The sequence below is a fragment of the Phyllostomus discolor genome, chromosome 7, assembly GCF_004126475.2.
Source record: "Phyllostomus discolor isolate MPI-MPIP mPhyDis1 chromosome 7, mPhyDis1.pri.v3, whole genome shotgun sequence".
NCBI classification, from domain to species: domain Eukaryota; kingdom Metazoa; phylum Chordata; class Mammalia; order Chiroptera; family Phyllostomidae; genus Phyllostomus; species Phyllostomus discolor.
Genome location: NC_040909.2, coordinates 40326989 through 40349025, shown reverse-complemented (window position 1 = coordinate 40349025; position 22037 = coordinate 40326989). Strand labels below are relative to the sequence as shown.

General features: G+C 38.6%; 1 protein-coding gene and 1 pseudogene across 3 annotated transcripts in view; both read left to right on the top strand.

Moving 5' to 3' along the window:
* ATG7 (autophagy related 7) overlaps positions 1 to 22037 on the top strand; it is a 284196-nt gene that overhangs the window by 110388 nt on the left and 151771 nt on the right. For all 3 annotated transcript variants that reach the window (XM_028518253.2, XM_036030797.1, XM_036030796.1), the window contains exon 17: positions 3385 to 3465. In XM_028518253.2, the coding sequence (XP_028374054.1) occupies positions 3385 to 3465 (81 nt within the window). The remainder of the gene's footprint in view (positions 1 to 3384; positions 3466 to 22037) is intronic.
* On the top strand, positions 10372 to 18735 carry LOC114501770 (annotated as a pseudogene).

The window sequence follows — 22037 nt, the reverse complement described above, 5'->3', positions numbered from 1 at the left end:
TGAGATGCCACTTCACACTTACTGAATGGCTATAATTTTTTAAAAAGACAATAACAAGTACCCACAAGAAGGGAGAAAGGGGAAACCGCCTACCTTGCTGGCACGAGTTAATATGGTCCAGTCACTTCGGAAAACAGTACGGCAGTTCCTCAACGTATTAAGCATATTAATAATTCCATTATTTCCATTAATTCCATTCTGTGGAAAGAAATGTCCATCAGTTGATGGATGGATGGATAAATAAAATGTGGCATATTTATATAATGGAATATTATTTGGTAATAAAAGGAATGAAATACAGATATATGATACAGTATGGATAAAAACATTATGCCAAGTGAAGACAGTCTTACATGATTCCACTTACAGGAAATAAAATAGGCAAATCAATAGATATAGAAAGTAGATTAGTGGTTGTCAAGGTCTGGAGAAAGTGGAGAATGGGGATTAATATGAGTTCTAGGATTCTTTCTAGGGTGATGAAAATGTTCTTACACAAGATATTGGTGATGGTTACATAACTCTGTGAATATACTAAAGACCACTGAATTGTGTGCTTTCAAAAGATGAATTTTATGTTATATGAATATCTTAATAAACCAATTATTTTAAAAAAATAGTTATTACACAAGGTATTTTGATGATAAATGCCAAAAAGAAGAATTTCAGATGGTGGAGACATTGTTTCTAAGTTGGGTGGGAGGTTGGTTGAAGGTTGGAGGTAGGTTTATGACATAATGTGTTTGAGTTGAGTGGCTTTTAAGGAAGGTGAAGATTTGGATGTAGCTCTTCCCAGAAGGAAGAGTTCTGAGTCCCAGAATTCAGTTCAAGACAAGGTGAGAAACACAGGAATGTCTTTGGAAGGGAAGTTGTAGTTCAGTTTAGCATTTGTATGGGGCCAGTGAAAAGATTTCATCCAAGACATAATTGGAAAGGCAGGTTGGGTGCACATTAGGGAGAACCCTAAATGCCAGCATAAGGAATTCTCTGCTGTATTTGGTCAGCTCCAGGAAGTTGATTAAAAATGACACACCTCAGAGCTATATATTCGAACAATTAATCAACAGCAGAGTGTTGCATTAAATTGAAGTGAGAGAGCTCACTTGTGAAGATACCCATTAGGAATCTATTGCCATTAATTTGAGAAAAATTCTTTCCTCTTTTAATTTACTTAAAACTGGAATTACTTTGATTAAGTTCTGGGCCTTGCGATACCAAGTTGGTGAATTTGAAAGGCCTCAAACACACACATTCTACTTCACTTCCTGGGAAAATGAATCACTGTTTCCTAGTAAAGAGCTGTCTGGGTTGCTAAACAATAGTGTGCAGGCCCTTGCTTGGCCAGCCAGTTCGCTTTGGCTGCTTTTTCTTCTACAGCTCACCACCTGTGTTTCTTTTTTTATTTTCTCTTCCCTTCCTTCCTCTCCCTTTTCTCTCTCCCTTTTGTTCCTCACTGGGTCTATTGTCTCCCTTCCTTTCTACTTTCCCTCCCCACTTCCAACCATGAGACAGTTTAGCAGAGAAAATTACCAGTACTTTTTTTTTTTGTACAACATAAAGAAAGCTTGATGTTAGCTATATAAAAAAAAGAAGATGAAATCTTTTCATTAAGCATTAATATATATGCTTATATATATATATTATAAAGTGATGTCAGTGAACATTTTAATGGAAAGTACACTACTAATGATAAACTTTTTTGTAGGTAAATTTTATTTTAAATGAAAATTCTTTCAAGTCTGTAACTTCCAGAACTCATGAGGATCTCAACATTCCCATTTGTGTCTTGCCATGAAAGTCTTTTCTTTCAGTTTGTTGTCTTCTGTTTTGATGTCCTGAACAGCAGACTTAAGACCCAGAAGGTGCTTCAAGTACTGCATTGTAAAATGGTCCTCACATTCCTGAGACATCCTAGGGAGCTAAAAGATTGTCACATTTCAGAGGTTTAAAACGAGATTATCTAAATTATCCCAACTATCTAATTTATGGTTTCTAGCAAACACTTTTGGTCTTGGATTATGATGAAAAGGACATTTTTTAAATTGTTTGTGCTGTTGATAGGGACATTTAAGAGATGGCTGTAGGCATTTTTGTCAAGGTTAGATTTTTCCAGTATGCACAAGCAGTTACACTGTTAGCTGCAGTGTAGGTATACAGATGGAGTTATCCAAACTCAGAAGGGAGTCTATTTCTTTAGAGAATTAGTCAGGCTTTGTTTTTTTGTTTGTTTTTTGTTTTGTTTTGGTTTTGGATTTTGTTTGGTTTGGTTTGGTTTATGGGGTATGTTGGTAGGGTGGCTAAAGGCAACACTAAGTGAGTTGGTTCCTTTGCTGTATTCAAGTGAGAATGTTGAATTTGTGTTGAGACCTAATATTGAAGACAAAGCTGTGATATCGTGAGATAAAGGGAAGCAAGCAATGAGGGACAGAAACAAGGAGGGAGGTGTGGAGCCAGGTTTGGAGTCAAGAGGGCTACTTTTGAATATTTGTTCTCCTGACCTAAGTTACTTCATCTTGCTGATGTTGAGTTTTATCAACATAAGATGGGGTAGTTGGAAAGATCAAATAAATTAACTCATGAGAAGACATGATGTCTGATTTACTATAAATGTTGAGTCCTGTGGAGACTTTAGAGAGTTTGCTATTCATACTTTAGTAATAATATTTTAATGATATATACAACAGTTTAAAACTCCCCCTTTGGGGTAAGTATATTTCCAGAGGTATAATTTTCTGAATAAATTAGTTAAACCATAGTTTGTGAAACCTGGTTATAGCTGATACTTAGTAAATGGAAATTGAGTGTAGTCCAACAGTTTATGCTCAAGGTGGCGTTGTTTCCCCATAAATGTGGTGATGTTTTGCATTTTTATCCCTATCTGTTCTAAGTCAAGGAAATAATTGGATATACATTTAGGATGGTGTTTGCCTTCTGTAGTCCCAGGCCATCTTACCCTGTGGGACCTTACCCAATATTGCATCTTAGAAATACACACATCTCATGTATTTACTATAACTTACATATGAGAGTTATCATAATAAACTAGTTGACCTGATATATTTTTAAGACATTTATTAAAATAATACTTAAGATTTTATAGCTTTCTTTTTGTATTTTGGAATCACTTATGCTTTTAGAGCTCAAATATATGAGAAGCTTGTAGGCCCTGGCTCCTAATGGGATAAATGACCTAATACAGTTCTTCCTCACACTGATTATATAGTGCAAGGAAAAATATTGATGCTGAACTTCGTTTTTTGCTAGTAATCTGTGTCAAGACCATCATATTAATTGTTTCCAGCTTCTTGTTGAAACTACACAATTATTTTACAGGTGTCATCATTCTGAGCTTGATGTGAATTATTTCATTTTGTTTGTTTTTAGATCCGGGGATTTCTGTCACGGTTTGATAATGTCCTTCCTGTCAGCCTGGCATTTGACAAATGTACAGCTTGTTCTTCCAAAGTAAGTCATTATAAATTTTAGGGACTTGTCTTTTAAAATAAGCCCATCAGCCTTACTAGCCAGAGACATTAAAATCAACTGAGGGCTTTGAGGGAGAGGGGGGGGAGCCCAGAAAGGGCTTTGTTTTCGTTTATATGTATTCATTCTCATAGAGTAACCAGCCTGAGACAGTTTGATTTATAGTGTACAGAGAGACTGAATTAGATGTTTTACTTTTGTATCAATACTTTCATCTGGTAATTTTGGCTTGAGTTTTACTGGTCTTTGTTCTTTCCCAGACAGTTCCTCCTTCTCATAGACCATCATAGAGCAACTTTTAAGTGTTACTCAGAGGATGGGGAATACCAGGCAGTCTTGGTGGTGTGTCTTTCGGAGAGCTATATAATGACAGAGAGAAGTAAATGGAGGTCGGGAGCCCGGAGGGGGAGCCAATAAAAGGGCCTGTTCAGCTTTGATCTTTCCAGAGGCTCTAAAAATAGATCTGGTATGTCCTCCATTGTAATGGGGCACGACTAATAGATCTCAAAACTACAGTAATGGCATCTCATTCTTTAATAGGCTTTGAGATAGTCTGAGTTATTTTTACGTGTTTGCTGCATGTTATAGTTAATTTCCTTCTTGGTGTCTCTTGAAGCCTCTAACACCCAGTGAATTTAACCTGAGCTTTTAAAACTCATGACTCTTGATAAAACTTTGATGTTCAAGTATTATGCAAAATAATGGTGTGGTCATTAATCTGAAACCCTGGCTTCTCAGTTATAATTTGAGACCTCTTAGCTGGATAGCCTACATCTGGCAGTTTGGAAGGGATTAAATTCTGGGGAAATTTTCTCTGCTCTGGCTTGACAAACTTTCTTTGAAGACTTCACTTGGGTCATATCTTATGAGAAGTATAATCTTGACCAGTTTCTCTAAAAGTTACCTCAGACTGACAACAATGTTGGTAAATTTGGTTAATTTTATGTGCTCAAAAATTTATTTTTTTGTTTTTTTTTACTTCAAAAGTAAACTAAGCTCCTGCTTTATCAAGTGTCTATGTTGAGATTTGAAACATAACATTTGCCAGTAGTTTTTCATGAGCACTTTTTTTCCTGTAGTTTCTTTAAGGTATCTTAGATCTGCTCAAGTCAGGGTTTCAAGGATATCTGTGTGCACTTCTGTGTTTAGAAATGAAAGTTTTAGGATTATATGCTTTTTAGTGGAGTACGTTTTTTTCTTTGAATGGCTGAGCTAATTGATCTCAAAATAACTTGGCAGTAGTATTAATTCTCATATTGAAATCATGTGGCGCAGGTGCCAGTTTTTCTGTGGTTTTATGTAGATCTGGCTAGTCAATGAAACAAGAGTAGTTGGGCTCTCTAAATGAAATGTAAACACTCATTCTTTCTTGTTCTCGCTCTAATTAAATTAGCTCTTGAGATACTGTTTATGAAAGAATCACAAGCATGCCCATTAACTGAGGTTCCTTATATTGTATTTTTTGAAAGAGAATAGCTTTGCATTTTGTTTTCACACTTATTGTAGGCATTACATTAAATATATGTATCACTTTTTTGTTAGCAAAATTATTTCCTCTTGGTGGTCATTCTGTGAGTCCTGCTTTACATAAACAAGCTGGCCGATTTAATACAAACTGACTTGGATTTTAACAGCTGTGCTCTTCCCATAGTGATCACTTTTCATGTGGTCAGGGTATTAAATTTCTTTTGTGCTGGAAAGGTTGCTTCATTGGTACACGTGTTTCCTTACAGTAGAAACACAGCATTTACTTACTTGGCTAACTTCTTTATTCACTTAGGAGAATGTCATTCTCTATTATCTGCAAACCCAACATTAATACTTTGAAATGACAAATCCAATTACGTTTTCGTCTCTGTGCATGTGAATTTTCTTAATGCATACTTAGCATAATATTTTTTATACTGAGTCATATCATAGTTGTTATTGTTTTAAAAAGATTCTTTGGGCTAAAAATGACTTTTGAAAAATTCTCCTTTGCCATCTATGAAGTAATTTTTTCCCTTGGTAGTTTTCACTATTTAAAAAAAAAAAAATACAACTAGGCCATACTTGATGGAACCACAGATGCAGACAGAAACATTGGGGAGGCAGAATAAGTTCAAGTGAGTAATAATGTTCTTGTTCACATATATAAAAATAATATTTAGACTTTTTATAAGGCCTGAGGTGGGGAAGAATATTGTTCTCTGCTTCTGTGGCAGAGAGGGCTGAGTCATCTACACATAAATCATTCTTACCCTGTTTGATTTTAGCTTGGCCTGTAGCCAGGCGAACTGTTCTATCTTACAGAAAAGCTATTGAAGAATCCAGAGGGAGGGGAATGGTGAGCAGTTACTTTCATTCCAGTTTCTGTTAATTACCTTGCAAGGTAATTAACAGAAATGACAGTATCTGCCACTGGGATTTCAGTAAACCCTATTGGAAGGTACATGAGTTTTGGGTTGTTGTTGTTGTTGTTTTTATTTCTAAAAAGGGATTTAGTTAGAGCCAACTAGAGTTTTGTGGAATTACTTTGCTGTTAGAGGGAAAAGTACCATTTTGAAACCAATATTCTTGAAAAAGTTTCTCATAATACATTGAGTTAGTTTGTTGTTGTTAGCCTTTCACCTAAATATTTTTTGGGAATGTTAGGGTATTTTTTGGTAATTTTCTATTTTGATATAATTTTAAGTTTCAGGAACAGTACAAGGAATTCCTGTATACCCTTTACTCAGATTCATCAATTGTTTACATTTTGTCCCATTTGTGCCTAGAGGCTACTTTCCCTCCCTGCTGTTCCCCTCCCCGTTCTCTTTCTCTTAAAACGCTGAGATTAAGTTGGAGACATTGTAGTCTTTTATAACTAAATTCTTCAGTGTATTTCCTTAGAACAAGAACAAGGATGTTCTCTTAACCAAACACAATACAATTATCAAATTCAGACAATTTAATGCTTATAACAATACTGTTATCTCATCCACAGTCTATATTTCAGATGTTGATATTTGTACCAGTAGTGCGCTTTATAGTTGTTTTTTTTTTCTCCTCCTCCCAGACCAGGATCCAATTCAGCATCAAACAGTTGCATTTAATTGTCATGTCTCTTTGGCTTCCCTCGATCTAGAAACATTCCTTAGCCTCTCTTTGTCTTTATTAACTTAACATTCTGACATTTTGCCAGTTATTTTTGTAGAATTTGCCTTGATTGGATTTGCCTACTGTTTCCTTATGATTAGGTTCAAGTTCTGAGTTTGTGTCAGGAATGCCAGAGAAGTGATGGTGCTTCCGTCAGGAGGCACGTGATGTGCGTTACCGGCATTCGTGATGTTGATATCCTCCTTTCTGTATTTGTAACTGACTTCCCCAGTAGTGCGAAACCTGGATCCTGTTACCCTGGATATATTTATTCACTTTCTCAAGTTTAGACTACACAGAAAGTAGTTTCAAAATTGCTTGCCCATACCACTGCAGAAACTAAACCTACTAACTAGAGTTTAATCATGCATGGATCTTTTTTTCCCTAGGTAAAATTTATCCACAGTGAAATAGATGGCTCTTAAGAGAATTCTATAAGTTTTGACAAATGTATCAACACCCATGTAATGTACATTTCAACCAAGATATAGAACATTTTCACTACTCCAGAAGGTCCCCTTGTTCCCCTTTCAGCCAGTCCTGGGGGAGGGAGGCAGTGTGTTGATTATTGTGACCCTTCTCTTTCCCCATAAGGAGAAAGCCAGGCACCTTCTAGTGTTTTATATTACAATAGCCTTGTTTCTGGAAGCCAGAAGTTGACTAGAAACTTCTGTCAGATCTGCAGTCAGGGGCAGAGCTCTGCATAAAGAGACTGCATGCAGAGTATTCTTGCCCCTGTTGCACGGTTCTGTTACACACTTTTGTAATGTTGCAGGAGCGGCCTGTTATGAAGAAGCATGCCCCAAACTTGGTTTTCATACCATCTGGGGCCTGTCTGCTTCACAGATGTAGTAGGATGTGCCCAGAAACCTGATCTTGAGATTTTGATTAGCGATTGGCAACCCTAATGAGAGACTCACTGTGGTGTTTACTATGCAGTAGGCTCTTCTGTTTGTCAATGGCTTATGATTAAACTTCTCAAAGTGTCTTATCAACTTTTTGTATGCATCTGTGTTTGTGTCTTGAGGACTGGCAGAGAGGGTGGTGTAGGAATCGTATATATTAGCTGGTATCATCATTTGGTAAATTATACTTTCTTTTTGCCTTTGTCATAGCCAGCCTATCCATTTATCTTTTGATATTATACAATCCTACCTTTTTTCTGTCATAATTTCTTTGTAAATTAAAAAGCATGAAATATCAATATTAAACTTGGCTATTTAAACTAAGAAAAAACTGTCCAAAAGCAACCTGCTGCCTGAGTTCTGCAAATGTACTATTTTGAAGCTAGAAAGGCAAATCATAGATTTGCAAGGAAAAGCTGAAGTCTTCCTATTTGTCTATTTAGATTTATTTATTTATTTATTTATTTATTTTCAGAGAGGGAAGGGAGGGAGAGAGAGAGAGAGAGAGAGAGAGAGAAACATCAGTGTGCGGTTGCTGGGGGTCATGGCCTGCAACCCAGGCATGTACCCTGACTGGGAATTGAACCTGCAACACTTTGGTTCACAGCCCGTACTCAATCCACTGAGCTATGCCAGCCAGGGCTCCTGTTTGTCTATTAGCAGGCATTTATTTATTCTACTGACATTTGAGTTCCTGCTGGGTGCCAAAGATACAAAGATGGTTAAAATAGTCACTGTCCTTAAGGAACACTCTCTAGAGGGTGAGACAGACATATACACCCACAGTCAAGTTGCATCCTCTTGTTACAGTGTCCTAGCAGCAATTTATAAGTGGAAAAGACCGGGGAAGGCCTTGCAGAGAGTAACTTCTGAGTTGATATTAAAGGATGAGTAGAAATTTCTAGAAACACATGGGAGAGAGGATAAGAGGAAGGCATTCTAGGTGAGGGATATTGCATGATTAATAACCATAGGCAAGAAAACATGGCACATTTATGAAGTTGTTCAGTATAGCAGTTGTGACAGCCCAAGTGAGACACCTAATTCCCTGTGAATTGTCCTCTTGTCTTTGTGAGTGCCACTTCAACTTCAGCTATTCCTAATTTGGAAGCTGGTGTACTTTGTCTTGAGACTGCTGTTTTGAATTTTATAATTCCACATAAAACTCTTTCTTACCTTAGGGGGTTTCCTAGCCTTAGGAACCCAGCAGCTGCAACAGGGTGGTTTGGAGGCCAGGAAGTTGGTCAGGGGATTTCCAGGGTCCTGGCTCTCCTCCTTCATTGGCCGCTGGCCGGCTAAATGGCCACAAGCAAGGTGCTCCCCCCTCTCTCCGCCTCCATTTCTTCTTTTGTTAAATGAGTCAGTTGGATGAGATAAACTCTGGCTCTTTATCGACACTCAAAGTTACTAGCTTTTATATTTTCTTAATTTTATTTTATTCTACAGCAGTCCATTTTAATGATTAAAATAGCAGAAAATATATTTAAGGATAAAAAAAGATAATCACATTCCACCCAGTCAGATCACCACTAGCTGTTAATGTCTACCCTTTTTGACTTAGGAAAAAGTCAATGTGGATATAGGTACATGTAGATCATTTTTCTCTCTGCACATTTCTATTACAAGTTTGAAATTAGCTTTAGAGAGGGGGATTTATGGTGCTGCATCAAGGATACTCCCTGCTCTGCTGATACGAGGGTTTTAAATCTCAGTCATTTACAAGGACTGGCCAGAGCCCAATCGGAAGAGCTCTCCAAAGCTTGTGCCAGGAATTTTTGCATAAAACTTCTCAGTGGCAAATATTACTCAAAACTAGACTGCAGACAGGTTTTCCTTTTCCTTTCCAAAAGGGATGTAAATCCCTGATTTGGAAAATGATGAGTAACCTCCAGGTTCCCTTTCCCTATCTCCTTTACCCAGTGAGGCCTCAAGTCTTCTGTTTTAATGTGTGATGGATTCCATATGTAAGATTGTGTGGTGTAAACCCTATCCCACATCTTATCCTTAGCAACTAGTGTTTCTCCAATCTCCAGAGCTGCTTGTTTCCCAAAAGGAGATGGAATATCTAGCCAGAGCCAGTGTGGAGTATTTAGTTACAAGCTCTAACCTCAGAGCTCTTGGCTCTTCACCTCCTTGAAAAACCTTGGACATTTCTCCCTTTGCTTCAATTTCCTCATCCATAGAGTGGGGAAAATATTTTCTGTTTCCCAGGGAAATTGCAATGGCTGACGTGTCTCTTGTTCCCTGTGACCAAGTACCAAGGCCTTTGCCCACTCTTGGGACTGATGTTGACATCAGAAATTAGAAGAAAACAAAGACCCCTGTGACCACATTTCATCTCCTGGGGTCTTTGGAACCCTTTTTGGGCTCACTGTTTGTTCACAAACAGGTACAGTGAGAGACCTGATTGAAGGTCAAGGAGCCCTGGCTCTGAGAGGCTGCAGAAACCTTACATCAAAACTCATGACAACTACAGCCAAAACCTTTTCTGTGATTCCAGAGAACACAGCCTGCTTATTACTTTTGACCTGTAGTTTTCTGAGACCACCTGATCGGTAGTTAAAGCTTGTGCTGCTTACACTGTTTCCTATTACCTGTGTTCACAAAGACACACCAGCTTGCTTAAACGTTTTTTTCTTACAGGATCCTTCTTACCATCCAAACCAGAAGGATTAGGACTGTGTGCTCCTCCATGTTTCCACTGGCTGCCTGGCCCAAGCATATTCTTCAAAATATTGAGAATAATCTTAAAATTTTTGAGTCACGGGCCTTGTGTAGACTGATGAAAGCAGTAGACCCTGCTCTCCTGAAATATGCAAAGCCAGACAGTTTTGCAATTTCAGTAGCTGCATGAAGTCCCTGAAACATGCTTGTGGATCCTAGTGAAGCTCCCTTGCTCTGTGAATTTTTCTTTGTTACCATTTTCACGCTCTCCTGGGTAAGACACAGGAGAAGTGTTGCAGCCAGCCCCACTGCCACCATGACCTCTATGTATGGCTTTGGAATGTCGCCAGCTCTCTAGGAGGACTCGTTTTTCTCAATTATAGTAAAGGGAGGTGTAGGAGCTGATCTACCACTAGATTTTGTTTTATGGTTCTGAGATTGTAGAACTTCTTGATCAGCTATTTTGCTATTTTAAGACCAACTGCAACCCACAGGGGGACAGGGAAAGAGACTGACTTTGCTCAGAGTTCTAAGAGTTAGTTCACTCTCCTCTGGCAGTGCATTGATTTGACTCCTGATGGGCAAAGAGCCCCAACTATCATCTGTTTGTGTTCCTTTTTTCCTTTTTATTTATATAATACATTTATCTTCTTCCCTTCTCCCTCTACCTTTAATACCTTTTGGAAAGTAGGGAGGAAGGAACATGGTAGTAACTGCTAGGTTTTTTAAACAAGGGAGCCATCAGCTTGAACTGGGAAACTTTTCATGGATGTACATTCTTATACATACATGGGATGTATACAATATATGACTATTTAGGTTGAATGCTTAAAACACCAAAATACATGTTTATAAGAGTTTAATCACTGTTGTCATAGCAGCCCAATTCAACAAATATTGGAGCTCCTATTTCATGATGTAGTTTTGGATAATACAAAGGTGAACAGGGCAGCCTCTGACATTTTTGATGATAACCATCTGCACAAGATAATAAAGTTATATTGCATGATTATATAATTCAAACATATTAAATTATTTAAACATCTTCACTCAAGAAAAGTTCCTAGCTTAGAAGAGGTATCTAATGCCTAGCAAGTGGTAGGAACAGATTAAATATGTTTGAATAGTGAGAAAAAAGAATGAATGATTTGGGAGATAAATAAATGAATGACACAACAGGAGGGGAAAAAAGGAAGATAGCTTGCCCCCTCCGGGAACTCACAGTCTGGTAGGTAGCTAAGACTCAGTAAACAGAACACCCTTTGCCTAATAGTGTGGAGGTATGATTTATCATTAAGCCATAAGTGGTAGCTGTTATTGAATGCTAAATTTCAGTGTTCTGAGTATTTATTCAGCTGAGCTTCTTTCCAGCTTTTACTATCTCAGTTGCTTTAGTTGATGCTTTTGATGATTTGTTATTGTGTTGGAAGATCATTTCCAGAGTATATTAAAACAGGGAGCTTTTGGGATTCATCCAGGATGATGTAGCATTTTACAAAAGGACACATCCTGGCAGTGAGTTCTCCGAGAGGTTTTGCTTGCTCTCCTGCAGGACTTTTAAGTGTCTCACCACATTATTTTTTTCTAAAGGGCCTTTCTGTGTCATGTCCAGGTATTTCTAAAAGTACTCATAACAGTCTTTTTTTTCTGGAGAAAATGTGAAAGAACTGTTTGAGAACATCCTATTCCTAAAGTTACTGTGCTTATAACTTGTTTATATAACATTTTATGTGATGATAGTGATAAATTTTAGAATGCCTGGCCTTCCCCAGTTTTAAGAAAGTCTTTCATCATAAAAGTTTCGTTCAAGTTTTTTTTCTTAATGAGAAGAAAAGACTACATGTTTCGTTTTTAGCATCTTGAATTTATAGCCATCTGACTAAAACTGGAAAATACCTCTTCTGTAGTCCCCAAATGGCTGGAAGTGTGCTAAATATGAACAGTCATAGGGGAACGGATGTAGCAAGTTTTGCAGATTAGAGGAACCATCTTGACACTGTGTAAGCGTGTATTTAACAGGGCCTTGAGGACTGGCAGCGTCATTGGGATAACTACCCATTCCTCCACGAGGAATGCTTTCAAGGGCATGTTGAACAGGCACAAGGCCTGTAGTTGGAACTTACCGATCATCATCATTCTAAATGGCTTAGGTGGCTTTGTAGTTGACTCTGGTTTCACTGGGCCATTTTGATATTTTTCAGATCTTTATCAGCACTCCAACTTGGGAGAGAAGTCCATGCAAAAATATATTTCTGTGTTATTTGTAAAGGCTGGAGAGCAAATTTGGGTTTTTCCCAGTTCTCAGTTGTACTTCACATTTCTCTTTCCTTTTATGTTGTCAACTCTTTCATGAAGGACCTTGAAGGGAGCTGGTAACAAAAGTGAGGATCGAGGCAAGTAGCAGTTATGAATCGTTGCATTAATACCTCTCTTGTATCCCAGATGTGGTACATGAGCGCAGTGTTGCTTTCTTAAAGAAGAAAGCCTGACTAAAAACCACCTGTAAGACTGCTGCTGTGTGCATATCCAGATCTTCTGTTGGCCCCATTTGACCTGATGGACTTGTCTCCAATCACAATGCAAGAAGATTCTAAAAAATAAATGAGTGCGAAATGACTTACTAGTAGAATAACATACATAAGTAAGAAAACAAAAACACACCACATCACTCAGCTGTACTGGAGGAGTAAGAGTTATTTCACATCTGCTGTTCTTTGCCTAATCATTCACTGCTTCCTATTACTGAGAATATTCCAACAGGCACTTACACCTGAAAAATGAGACCTACCCTGCCCTCTTGCACTCCCTGCACAGGGACCGCAAGTCCCAAGAAATGGGCCCTTTCGTAGTGTTCCCCAGGGGAGGCACTGTGTGTGTTTCAGTTCTGCTGTGCTGAAAACAGTTGACAAGTTCTTCTTGGGAAATTGCTTCAGATCTCACAATATTTTCCTCCTAATAACCTTGGCAGTGGTAAATTCTTGACCTTTGAGGGTGGGTTCGATTTTTTGGAAAAAGCCTAAAATAATTTGAAGCTATGTGTTATGAATAAAGGGAAAGAACAAGAAAAAAATTAAAATTTTAAAAAGAACTGCAAGAGCTTCAATAGGCTTGTGGGTCTGAATAAGTGAGAGCACCAGTTCAAGGGAACTCAAAGTACACTCACTTTCTGACTCAGAGCTGGCAGAGAGAGAACACCATTTGGATTTGGTCCCTGCCATAGAAATGAGCACCGGCTTCGAGAGAATGGTGTCTGCTAACTGTGTGACCCATGACAGGTATCTCAGACTTTCTGAGATTCAGTTTCCTTTGGTGGAAAATAGGTAACATACCATTTTAGTGGTGATGAAGATTAAATGAGAGCTTCTATGCTGAGTGTCATGTAGTAGGCACTCTGTAAATCTTTCTGATTGCTCCTTTGTATGAGCAGAGATCGGACGCCATCCCCACTTCCTTTCATAAATGCTCTCACTTTGTAATTTACAGTCACAAAGCCTTTAAATCTTTAGAAGCTGACAAAAAGGGAGGGGAACAAAAAATTGATGAGCAATTCTTTTAAAAGGGCATGGTCTCAATAGGTGAGCAAATATTAATTTGCAGGTTATTAGATTCTTTGCCTTTTTCTTTATTTTTCCCTTTTCTTTTCAAGTAGGCTCTTCCTGTAGGGGTTTCATTGTTATTCAAGCTGAAGTTGAGGTTTAATGTTCCCAGTAGTGTACACTGGGGGAGGAGGTAAATCCTCTTATTTCCTGAAGTATCTGTGACTAAAGTCAGGCCTACAACTTGAGAGATGAGCTGACAAACTTTGGGAATGACTTCTTGGCTGTGTTCCCTCTGAATTCTGAATTCCTCTGTGCTCTTAGAGGCAGGGATGTAAGAGGCCCAGAATGGCAGTTCTGTGACAGCACCAGGCCTGCTGCCTGTCACTGCAGTAGCTCTTGTCCCTGTCCTACCCTGCTTCTCAGAAGCCATTCCAGCCTTGTTTTTTCTTGCTGTTGCTATAAGTGGGTTGGAGGCCAGTGGAACACGAGCAGGAAGCACCAGCTGCCTTGGCTTACCCTGCCCAAGCACTGCAGCATTTCTCTCTTCCTTTAGCATCATGTTATGGATGTTTTCATTGTCCCACTCAAACCTCCAGAGAGTGGCTGACAAAAGGGCTTCCCAGTCTGTCAGGTGGAGAGATCAATAGGCTCAGAAAAATGACCTGAAAATCCAGGATTTCGAACTTCCGGCTCACTTACCTACCCTATCAAACACCTCTCAGACAGTGATATAACAGGATTAGTTCACACTTCAGGATTCCAATGTACTCTTTGGCGGGGAGAATGGGGAAAGAGTCCACTTTAGATTTTTAGCAGTTTTGAAAACTGGTTGGTTAAGCTTCTTGGTGAACCAGTTGGTTAACTTTCTTTGTGGGACTTGGTTTTAGGTTTGTTTTTTTTTTTTTTAAGGTAATCCTGACACCTAGAAGAATATATTTCTTTTTTTTCCTTTTCTTTTTAAGATTTTATTTATTTTTAGAGAGGAAGGGAGGGAGAAAAAGGCAGAGAAACATCAATGTGTGGTTGCTTCTCGAGTGCCCCCTAACTGGGAACCTGGCCTACAACCCAGGCATGTGCCCTGATTGGGAATCAAACCAGTAACCCATTGGTTCAAGAATGTATTTCTTATAGTAACGTCTTTAGGCTGTGTCATCAGGAGAATCACGTGGGCTAGAGCAACTTCTTGGTGCCCTCCAGTACATAGGCAGGGTGGGAGATAAGAATTTCATAGTTTTTCTTTAAGATATTGTTTATGACAAACAGCTCACTGTCCCATTTTGGTTAATTTTCAGCTCAGATATATTTTTTAAAACATTTGGAGGATAGAGACATGCAGCTGCTAAGAATCCAAGAATCTACTGTTTTGAAAATGCAAATATTTCTGTTTTGCATTTACTTGAGGCAGTAGGATAGTTTGCCTCCCATCTATGTATTCCTTTGAATACAGATATTGTTTAAATGGCATTATTTTGACTTGAGTACAAAGTCTAGCTGGTTCTGGGGAAATCACTGGGTCAAAATAGTTGAATATCATTGCATTCCAGGGGCCAAGAAACAGAATGATGGTATTTTTGGCAGGCTCCCAGATGTAGCAAAACCCACACCCCAAGGCTGTCTCCATAGTTTCCTGTGGTTTTCTCACTAAAGAGAAATAGCCTTTCTGTTGCAGGGTCCAGGATGACTAGTCTGTACCTCATCAGCATGATATTGCTGCTTTGAGGTTATGTCCCAACAGGCTTCATTTGGGAAATCTGATGCACTACAGTTGTTGCAAACTGAATTGAGCCAGGTTCATTGCTTCCAGTTGTGCAGATCTTTTTGGTGGAAATTGGTAGCTTCTGATGATTATAGGCTATTGTGGTACCAAGTGGTCTGTAACAAAAAAGTCAAGTCTCAGACCAAATTTTGCCACATAGGTGAACATTTATTAGCAAGCAGGCAAGTTAGTCATTCCACCTATTCTTACAGACTGAGGAAAGCTCCAACTCTTATCCTTCCCATGTGTATCTCACATCAAAGGTTCAGCAGAGACAGATGCAGACATGTTTTTGTTACATGATATATCATCTAACCTTTCAGTTGGATCAGGTGATGGAATCCTCTGTTAAGTCTCCAGACCCAGGACCAGGTCCTTAGGCCTAGAGTGCCTAAGTCTGCCTGGTTTCCCAGATTCTTATAACCCACATGTATATACAAGGTTGGAGGTCCCTGTACAAAACTTCCAGCCAATCCATACATCTTGAACACTATTACTTTCATCAGAAAAATTACTTCTCTGCTTCTTGGTATTCATTAGGGAATCCCCTAGTATAAATTTAGATATCTGTGGTTGATACACTCTGATTCTGGAGGCTGGACTTCTAATTAATCTTTTAAATGTGAATCCATCACACCGGGGTTTGCATTCCAGGGTAGGGTACTTCAAATACTGATTAGCTACTCCTAGGAAGTAAAGGGAGAGTGTGTGATGCATATTGTATGTCTGCACACTATTACACTGAAGTATTTTAAAATAAGTTAGGAATGCTATAACAACAGGTATTCCTTTGTTTGACCTTGGAATATTGTGTCCTCCATAATGTTGCCAGCCACTGCTGAATGACCTGAAGTGTCAGTTGCCCACTGGCCTGTCATGATGAGTTAGCCAGAGTCATGGATGAATGGTTCACCTACAGGGCAGAGAAAGGAGGGAAGAGAATTATAATTCTTGTTAGTTTGCAGGCTTTGTAAAGCTCTTTTGTGTTCTTTCACCTGAACTTCTGATATGTATGGAAATAGTATCTCTCCCACCAAATTTTCCAGGTTAATTTTTGTCCAGAATCATAGAGTAAGTAAACGAAAGGAACTGTAACTTGAACCCTTGCCCTTTATAGTTCCTCTGCACTATAAGGATAAGTTGCCACCAAGGAGAGTGATCGTGATTCTTTAAGGAATACCATAGCACTTGTTCACCTAGCAGCGAGTATTGGCACGGTAAAGCCTCGTACTAAGGATATAATACGTAAGAGAATTCGAGGAGATTAGTACTTTAACTAGTGGTGAGCCACATGATTAAACCAGCTCTCTTACTGAGGTCAACCAAAGGAACTAGATAAGTGATTTTTTCAACAGTCTTCTAAAACATAAAAGAACTAATAAATCACAGGGAGTTGTTGAGTTGAGATTTGGGGAAGAATGTGAACACAGAGGAGTGAGCATAGCACTGGCGCCACTTTTGTCCTATGGGCATTTGCTGATCAGTACATGAAGGTTAAGAGCCTGAGATCACCTTTGGTGTCCTTTCAAGGTTAAAAATTGTAGTCTGGGTGTCATTAAGCCTGGGCAACCAGGGAAACCATTTCCCACTTTGAGTTGGGAATTCCCTGAAGAGATGCTTCTAGGAGTCAGGGTAACTGGAAGTAAAACAACTCTCACGGTGGCTGCAGCTCAGTTTCACATTATGTGAGTGGCCCAGAAACCTTAAAGCTTGTTGAATCAAGATGATACTATTTCGCTAATGCCTATAGGTGCTACTTAAAAGCAATGAAATCTTCTTAGAGGAAGTTATCATGATTCTAGTCCTCAGATCACTTCTACAAATAATTTTTCAATTATACAGTATCATAAAAAAAGATAAAAAGCAAAGAAAGCGGTAAATATGTGGGTAACTCTAACTGAACATTGTGTAAGACAGTACAACACTGCTTTTTTTAAAATATAGAAAGATTTAAAATATGGGACAAAAATAACATAAGTTGGGAGGCATGAAATGGAAGTAGTCTATTCTAAGGTTCCTGTTGTCTTGGAAGAGGGTAAAGGTGTTAACATTTAACTATGGTAGTCAAGGGTGTATGTTGTAAATAATAGACTTAAGACTGAACAGATAGAAAAATGTATAACTTCTAAGTAATGGGGAAAATCTAATGAAAAAACAATTTTAAGGAAGAAAAAAGGGACATAGAATGAGTAAAACAGATATGGAACAAAATGAGTGGTGGTAGTTTAAACCCACAAGTATCAGTAATTATATTAAACATAAGTTGACTAAAGGTTGTAGCTGAAAGACAAAGATTATCAAACCAGATTTTTAAAAATTATATGCATTATGCAAACAGTAGATCTTAAGTATACGGATACAGAATAATTGAAAATAAAAACATGTGGAGCTTCTGGGTTAGCAAACACACGGAGATTCGGGGAGAGGGGTGCCCCTGCAGAGGCACAGAAGCTCTTCCCCCAACCTTGCCTGGTGCATCTCTTCCGTCTGGCTGTTTCTGGGCTATATCCTATCACAGTAAACTGGTGATTTAGATTAGCAAGTTGGGATCTGGTAATGATTTCCTCCAAAGACTTAGAATTGTTTTAGACAGAACACAGTATACTAAAAACCAAACAACAAACAAATTCAGCAGTTATCCACTGTATCACAGTGTCTATGAAACATGTGAATTAGTCAGAAAGTTTTATGATTCGGCTTTTAAGTACCAAGTCACTGTGGCCCAGGTCTGACGACCAATGATATTCAAATGGTCAATTTCATAGTTCCCATTTTGACTGTCAGGTTTACACCATAGTTTTAAGAAAGTATGCTGATAAAATCTACAGCATTTCAATGAAACATCCACAAGAAATGAAAACACACAGTGTATCATTTGATTCACTTTTTTCTGTAGTGAAGAATTTTCAGAAAGTGCTTCTAAGTTCAGGGAGAGATATCAAGATGTGGACAAAAACAATCCCATATTATTGAGAATTATGAATGATCAACTGATGTTTCTGAATGAGCATTTATTGATCACCTGGGATTATCACACAGGCCTTTCTATAGGCATGTCGTATATGCTCCAAGATGCCCCAACAATGTTCCAAGGAAGCTCTAATGCTCTGTTTGATATCAGAAGCAAGGTGCGTCCTTCCAAGGCCTGAGGAGAAGTGAAAGGCAGATTTTTCTTGCAGCCTTCACAGTGCAGGCTGCAGCAAGGATTCTGAGAGAAGTAGCTTAAGAGGGTTCTCTAGAGAGCCCATGTTGAAGTGTTATGATATATCATTCAGAAAGAATCATGATGGGTGAACTGATAAAAATAAAGTTGTGTGTATATATTTAAAAAGGAAAGAGAAAGATGTAAAAATGTATATAGTGTAAAATGTGTACAGTGTAATACTAATACAAGACAGCTGGTGTAGCTATATTAATATCAGATAAAATAGACTTTAAGACAAAAAGCATTACTATGTATTACTGTTAACTTCTTTTTCTCAGTTGAGGATTTTTTTTAAGTATTTATTGATTACGCTATTATGGTTTTCCCAATTTTTACCCCTTTATCCACCCTGCCCACCCCCAATCCTCCAGCATTCCCCCCGCTTAGTTCATGTCCATGGATTGTACAATATAAGTTCTTTGAGTCCTGTGTGGTGCTGCCTGTGGGGGATGGCCCAGAGAGGGAGCAAGGCAGCTCTCTTGCTCATCTCTAGAGCACTTTCCAAGGGACTCTCATGTGAGACTTGGAGTTTCTCCCACTGTGGCAACAGCCATAGTCCACAGTCAACTCTGAGTCTCAGTTTCCCCTTAAGTCAGCCCCATCCACCAGGTCTACCACCTCACCTCTGTTTTTCTGAACTGGCCCGCGAGGTCCGTGACCTTACTGGTCTGGTTGTTCTGGTTGATTTTTTCTTTAATTCCTTGGTTGTCAGAGTTCCATGCAGTTTGATTTTCTGGCACTTCTGGTTCTTTATTGATTTTAGATTGGTTGTTATCCTCCTTTTGGTTGTGAGAAGATGAGAACGAAGAGTTTCTACCTGTATCTCCATCTTGGCCAGAACTCTTACTATTATCTTAATGATAGGGTTTAATTTATCAGGAAGATAGAATAGTAAATTTCTGTATACCTAATAACAGGATTAAAATATATACAAAACAAAATCTTATAGAACTATTATTAGTATAAATAGACAATCCATAACCACAGTGGAAAATTTTAACAAATCTTTCTCAGTGATTGATGAAAGAAGCTGCAATGGGGGAAAAAAACAACAGTTTTTTTTTTTCCTTTCTATGTAGGGAAAAACCCAGTTCTTTCCTACTATGTTTCGCTCCTGTGTATCTCCTTTACTACTCATGCAGAACATTTTACTTCTGGTCACCAATAGTGTTTTTCTCCACCCCAAGCAATTCTCTGTGACACCAGCCAGCTATCCTACAATGTAACTCAATTTTGTTACTATCTACCCAGACATATCATCAGATCCCATAGGTTAAGGCATATGTGGCAAACAAAAGGCCCGCGGGCCAAGTCTGGCCCTCTGCCTTGTTTTATCTGGCCAGGCACCTTGTTTCTACATGGCAGGCAGCAGCTGAGCTCTCACTTAACTATTAAGGAATAGTTGCATTTATACAGACCTAAAATTACATTCGGCCCTTTGAAGGCAACTGCAAGGTTGATGTGGCCCCCAGTGAAAATGAGTTCGACACTCCTGGAAGGGCTCAGTCCTACAGTACTGCCCCACCACATGGATGCCAGCACAACCCAGGTTATCACATGTGCTTCTGACCAGCTGGCTATAAATCAGAAGTTCCCATGATCCCCTTCCTCCTTAGGTTTGATTAATTTGCAAGAGTGACTCAAAGAACTGAGAGGAACATTATACTCACTAGATCACCAGTTTACTATAAAGGAATATAACTCAGGAACAGCCAAATGGAAGAGATGCATAGAGCATGGCATGGGGAAGGGTGTGGAATTTCCATGCCCTCTCCAAACTGTGCCACTCTTTGAATCTCCATGTGTTTACCAACCAAGAATCTCTTTAAATCTGGTACTTTTGGAATTTGTATGGAGGCTTTGTCATGTAGGCATGAGCGATCATTTGCTTCCTTTTCAGCCCCTCTCAAGAGAATGGCTTCTAATCATGACTTGATCATTCTGTTGACCAGCCCATATCCAGGAGCCACCCCGAGTTGCTTTGCAGAACAGATGACACTCTATTACTTAGGAATTCCAAGGTTTTCAGGAGCCCTGTGTTAGGAACTGGGATCAAGGACCAAATGTTAGAATAAGAGATGCTCCTAGTGTTCTTAGGAAATTACAAGGGGTTTTTTTTAGGATCTCTTTGCCAGGGATGGGGCAGAGACCAATGTATACTTTATTATCTCTCAAAAGCATACCAAAAAATTAGTAAGGGTTTTTGAAAATTTTGCTAACATAGTCAATAAGCATATTCTACTGGACACACTGCACCAACTGTGAAATACACATTCTTTTCACAAATATATGTGATATTTTTACAAGAATTTACTGTATACTGATCATTAAGCAAGTCTCAACAAATTTCAAAGATTAAAACTATACAGAACGCAGCACTGGCTGGTGGGGCTCAGTGGATTGAGTGCAAACCTGTGAACCAAAGGGTCACTGGTTCGATTCCCAGTCAGGGCACATGCCTGGATTGTGGGCCAGGTCCCCAGTATGGGGCACATGAGAGGCAACCACACATTGCTGTTTCTCTTCTTCTCATTCTCCCTTCCTTCCCCTCTCTCTAAAAATAAATAAAATCTTTTAAAAAATTAAAAAAGGAAACAAATATACAGAATATGTGCTCTGATTCTAGTGTAATTATGCTAGAAACCAGTAATAAACAGATAACTAGAAAATCGTCCACATGTTTGGAAATTCAAATATATCACTCTAAACTCATGATTAAAGAAGATATAATAAAATAAATATTTTACATGAATAATAAAAAATTGTTTGATATAAAAAGTTACAAGCATACCTCAGAGATATTGCAGGTTTGGTTCCAGACCATAGCCAATAAAGAGAGTCTCTCAATAAAGTGAGTCACATGAATTGTTTGGTTTTCCAGTGTATATAAAAGTTATGATTACACTATACTGTGGTCTCTTAAGTGTACAATAGCATTATGCCCCCCAAAATGTACATACCTTAATTAAAAATAGTTTATTGCTGCCTTGGCTGAGTGGGTCAGTTGGTTGGAGTATCATCCTGTACACCAAAAGGTGGTGGGTTCGATTTACGGTCAAAGCCCATATCTAGGTTGTAGTTTGATCCCCAGTTTGGGGTGCATATGAGAGGCAACTGATCAATGTTTCTCTTTCTCTCTCTCTCCCCCTTTCTCTCTCTAAAATTCAATGAAAACATATCCTCGAGTGAGGATTAAATTTTTTAATTAAAAATATTTTAAATGCTTTATTGCTAAAAAATGCCAACTGTCATCTGATCAGGGATGCCACAAACCTTCATCCTGTAAGAAAATGCAGTATCTGCAAAGTGCAGTAAAGTGGAGCACAATAAAACTAGGTATGTCTGTATGGAATGCAGATAAAGCAGTA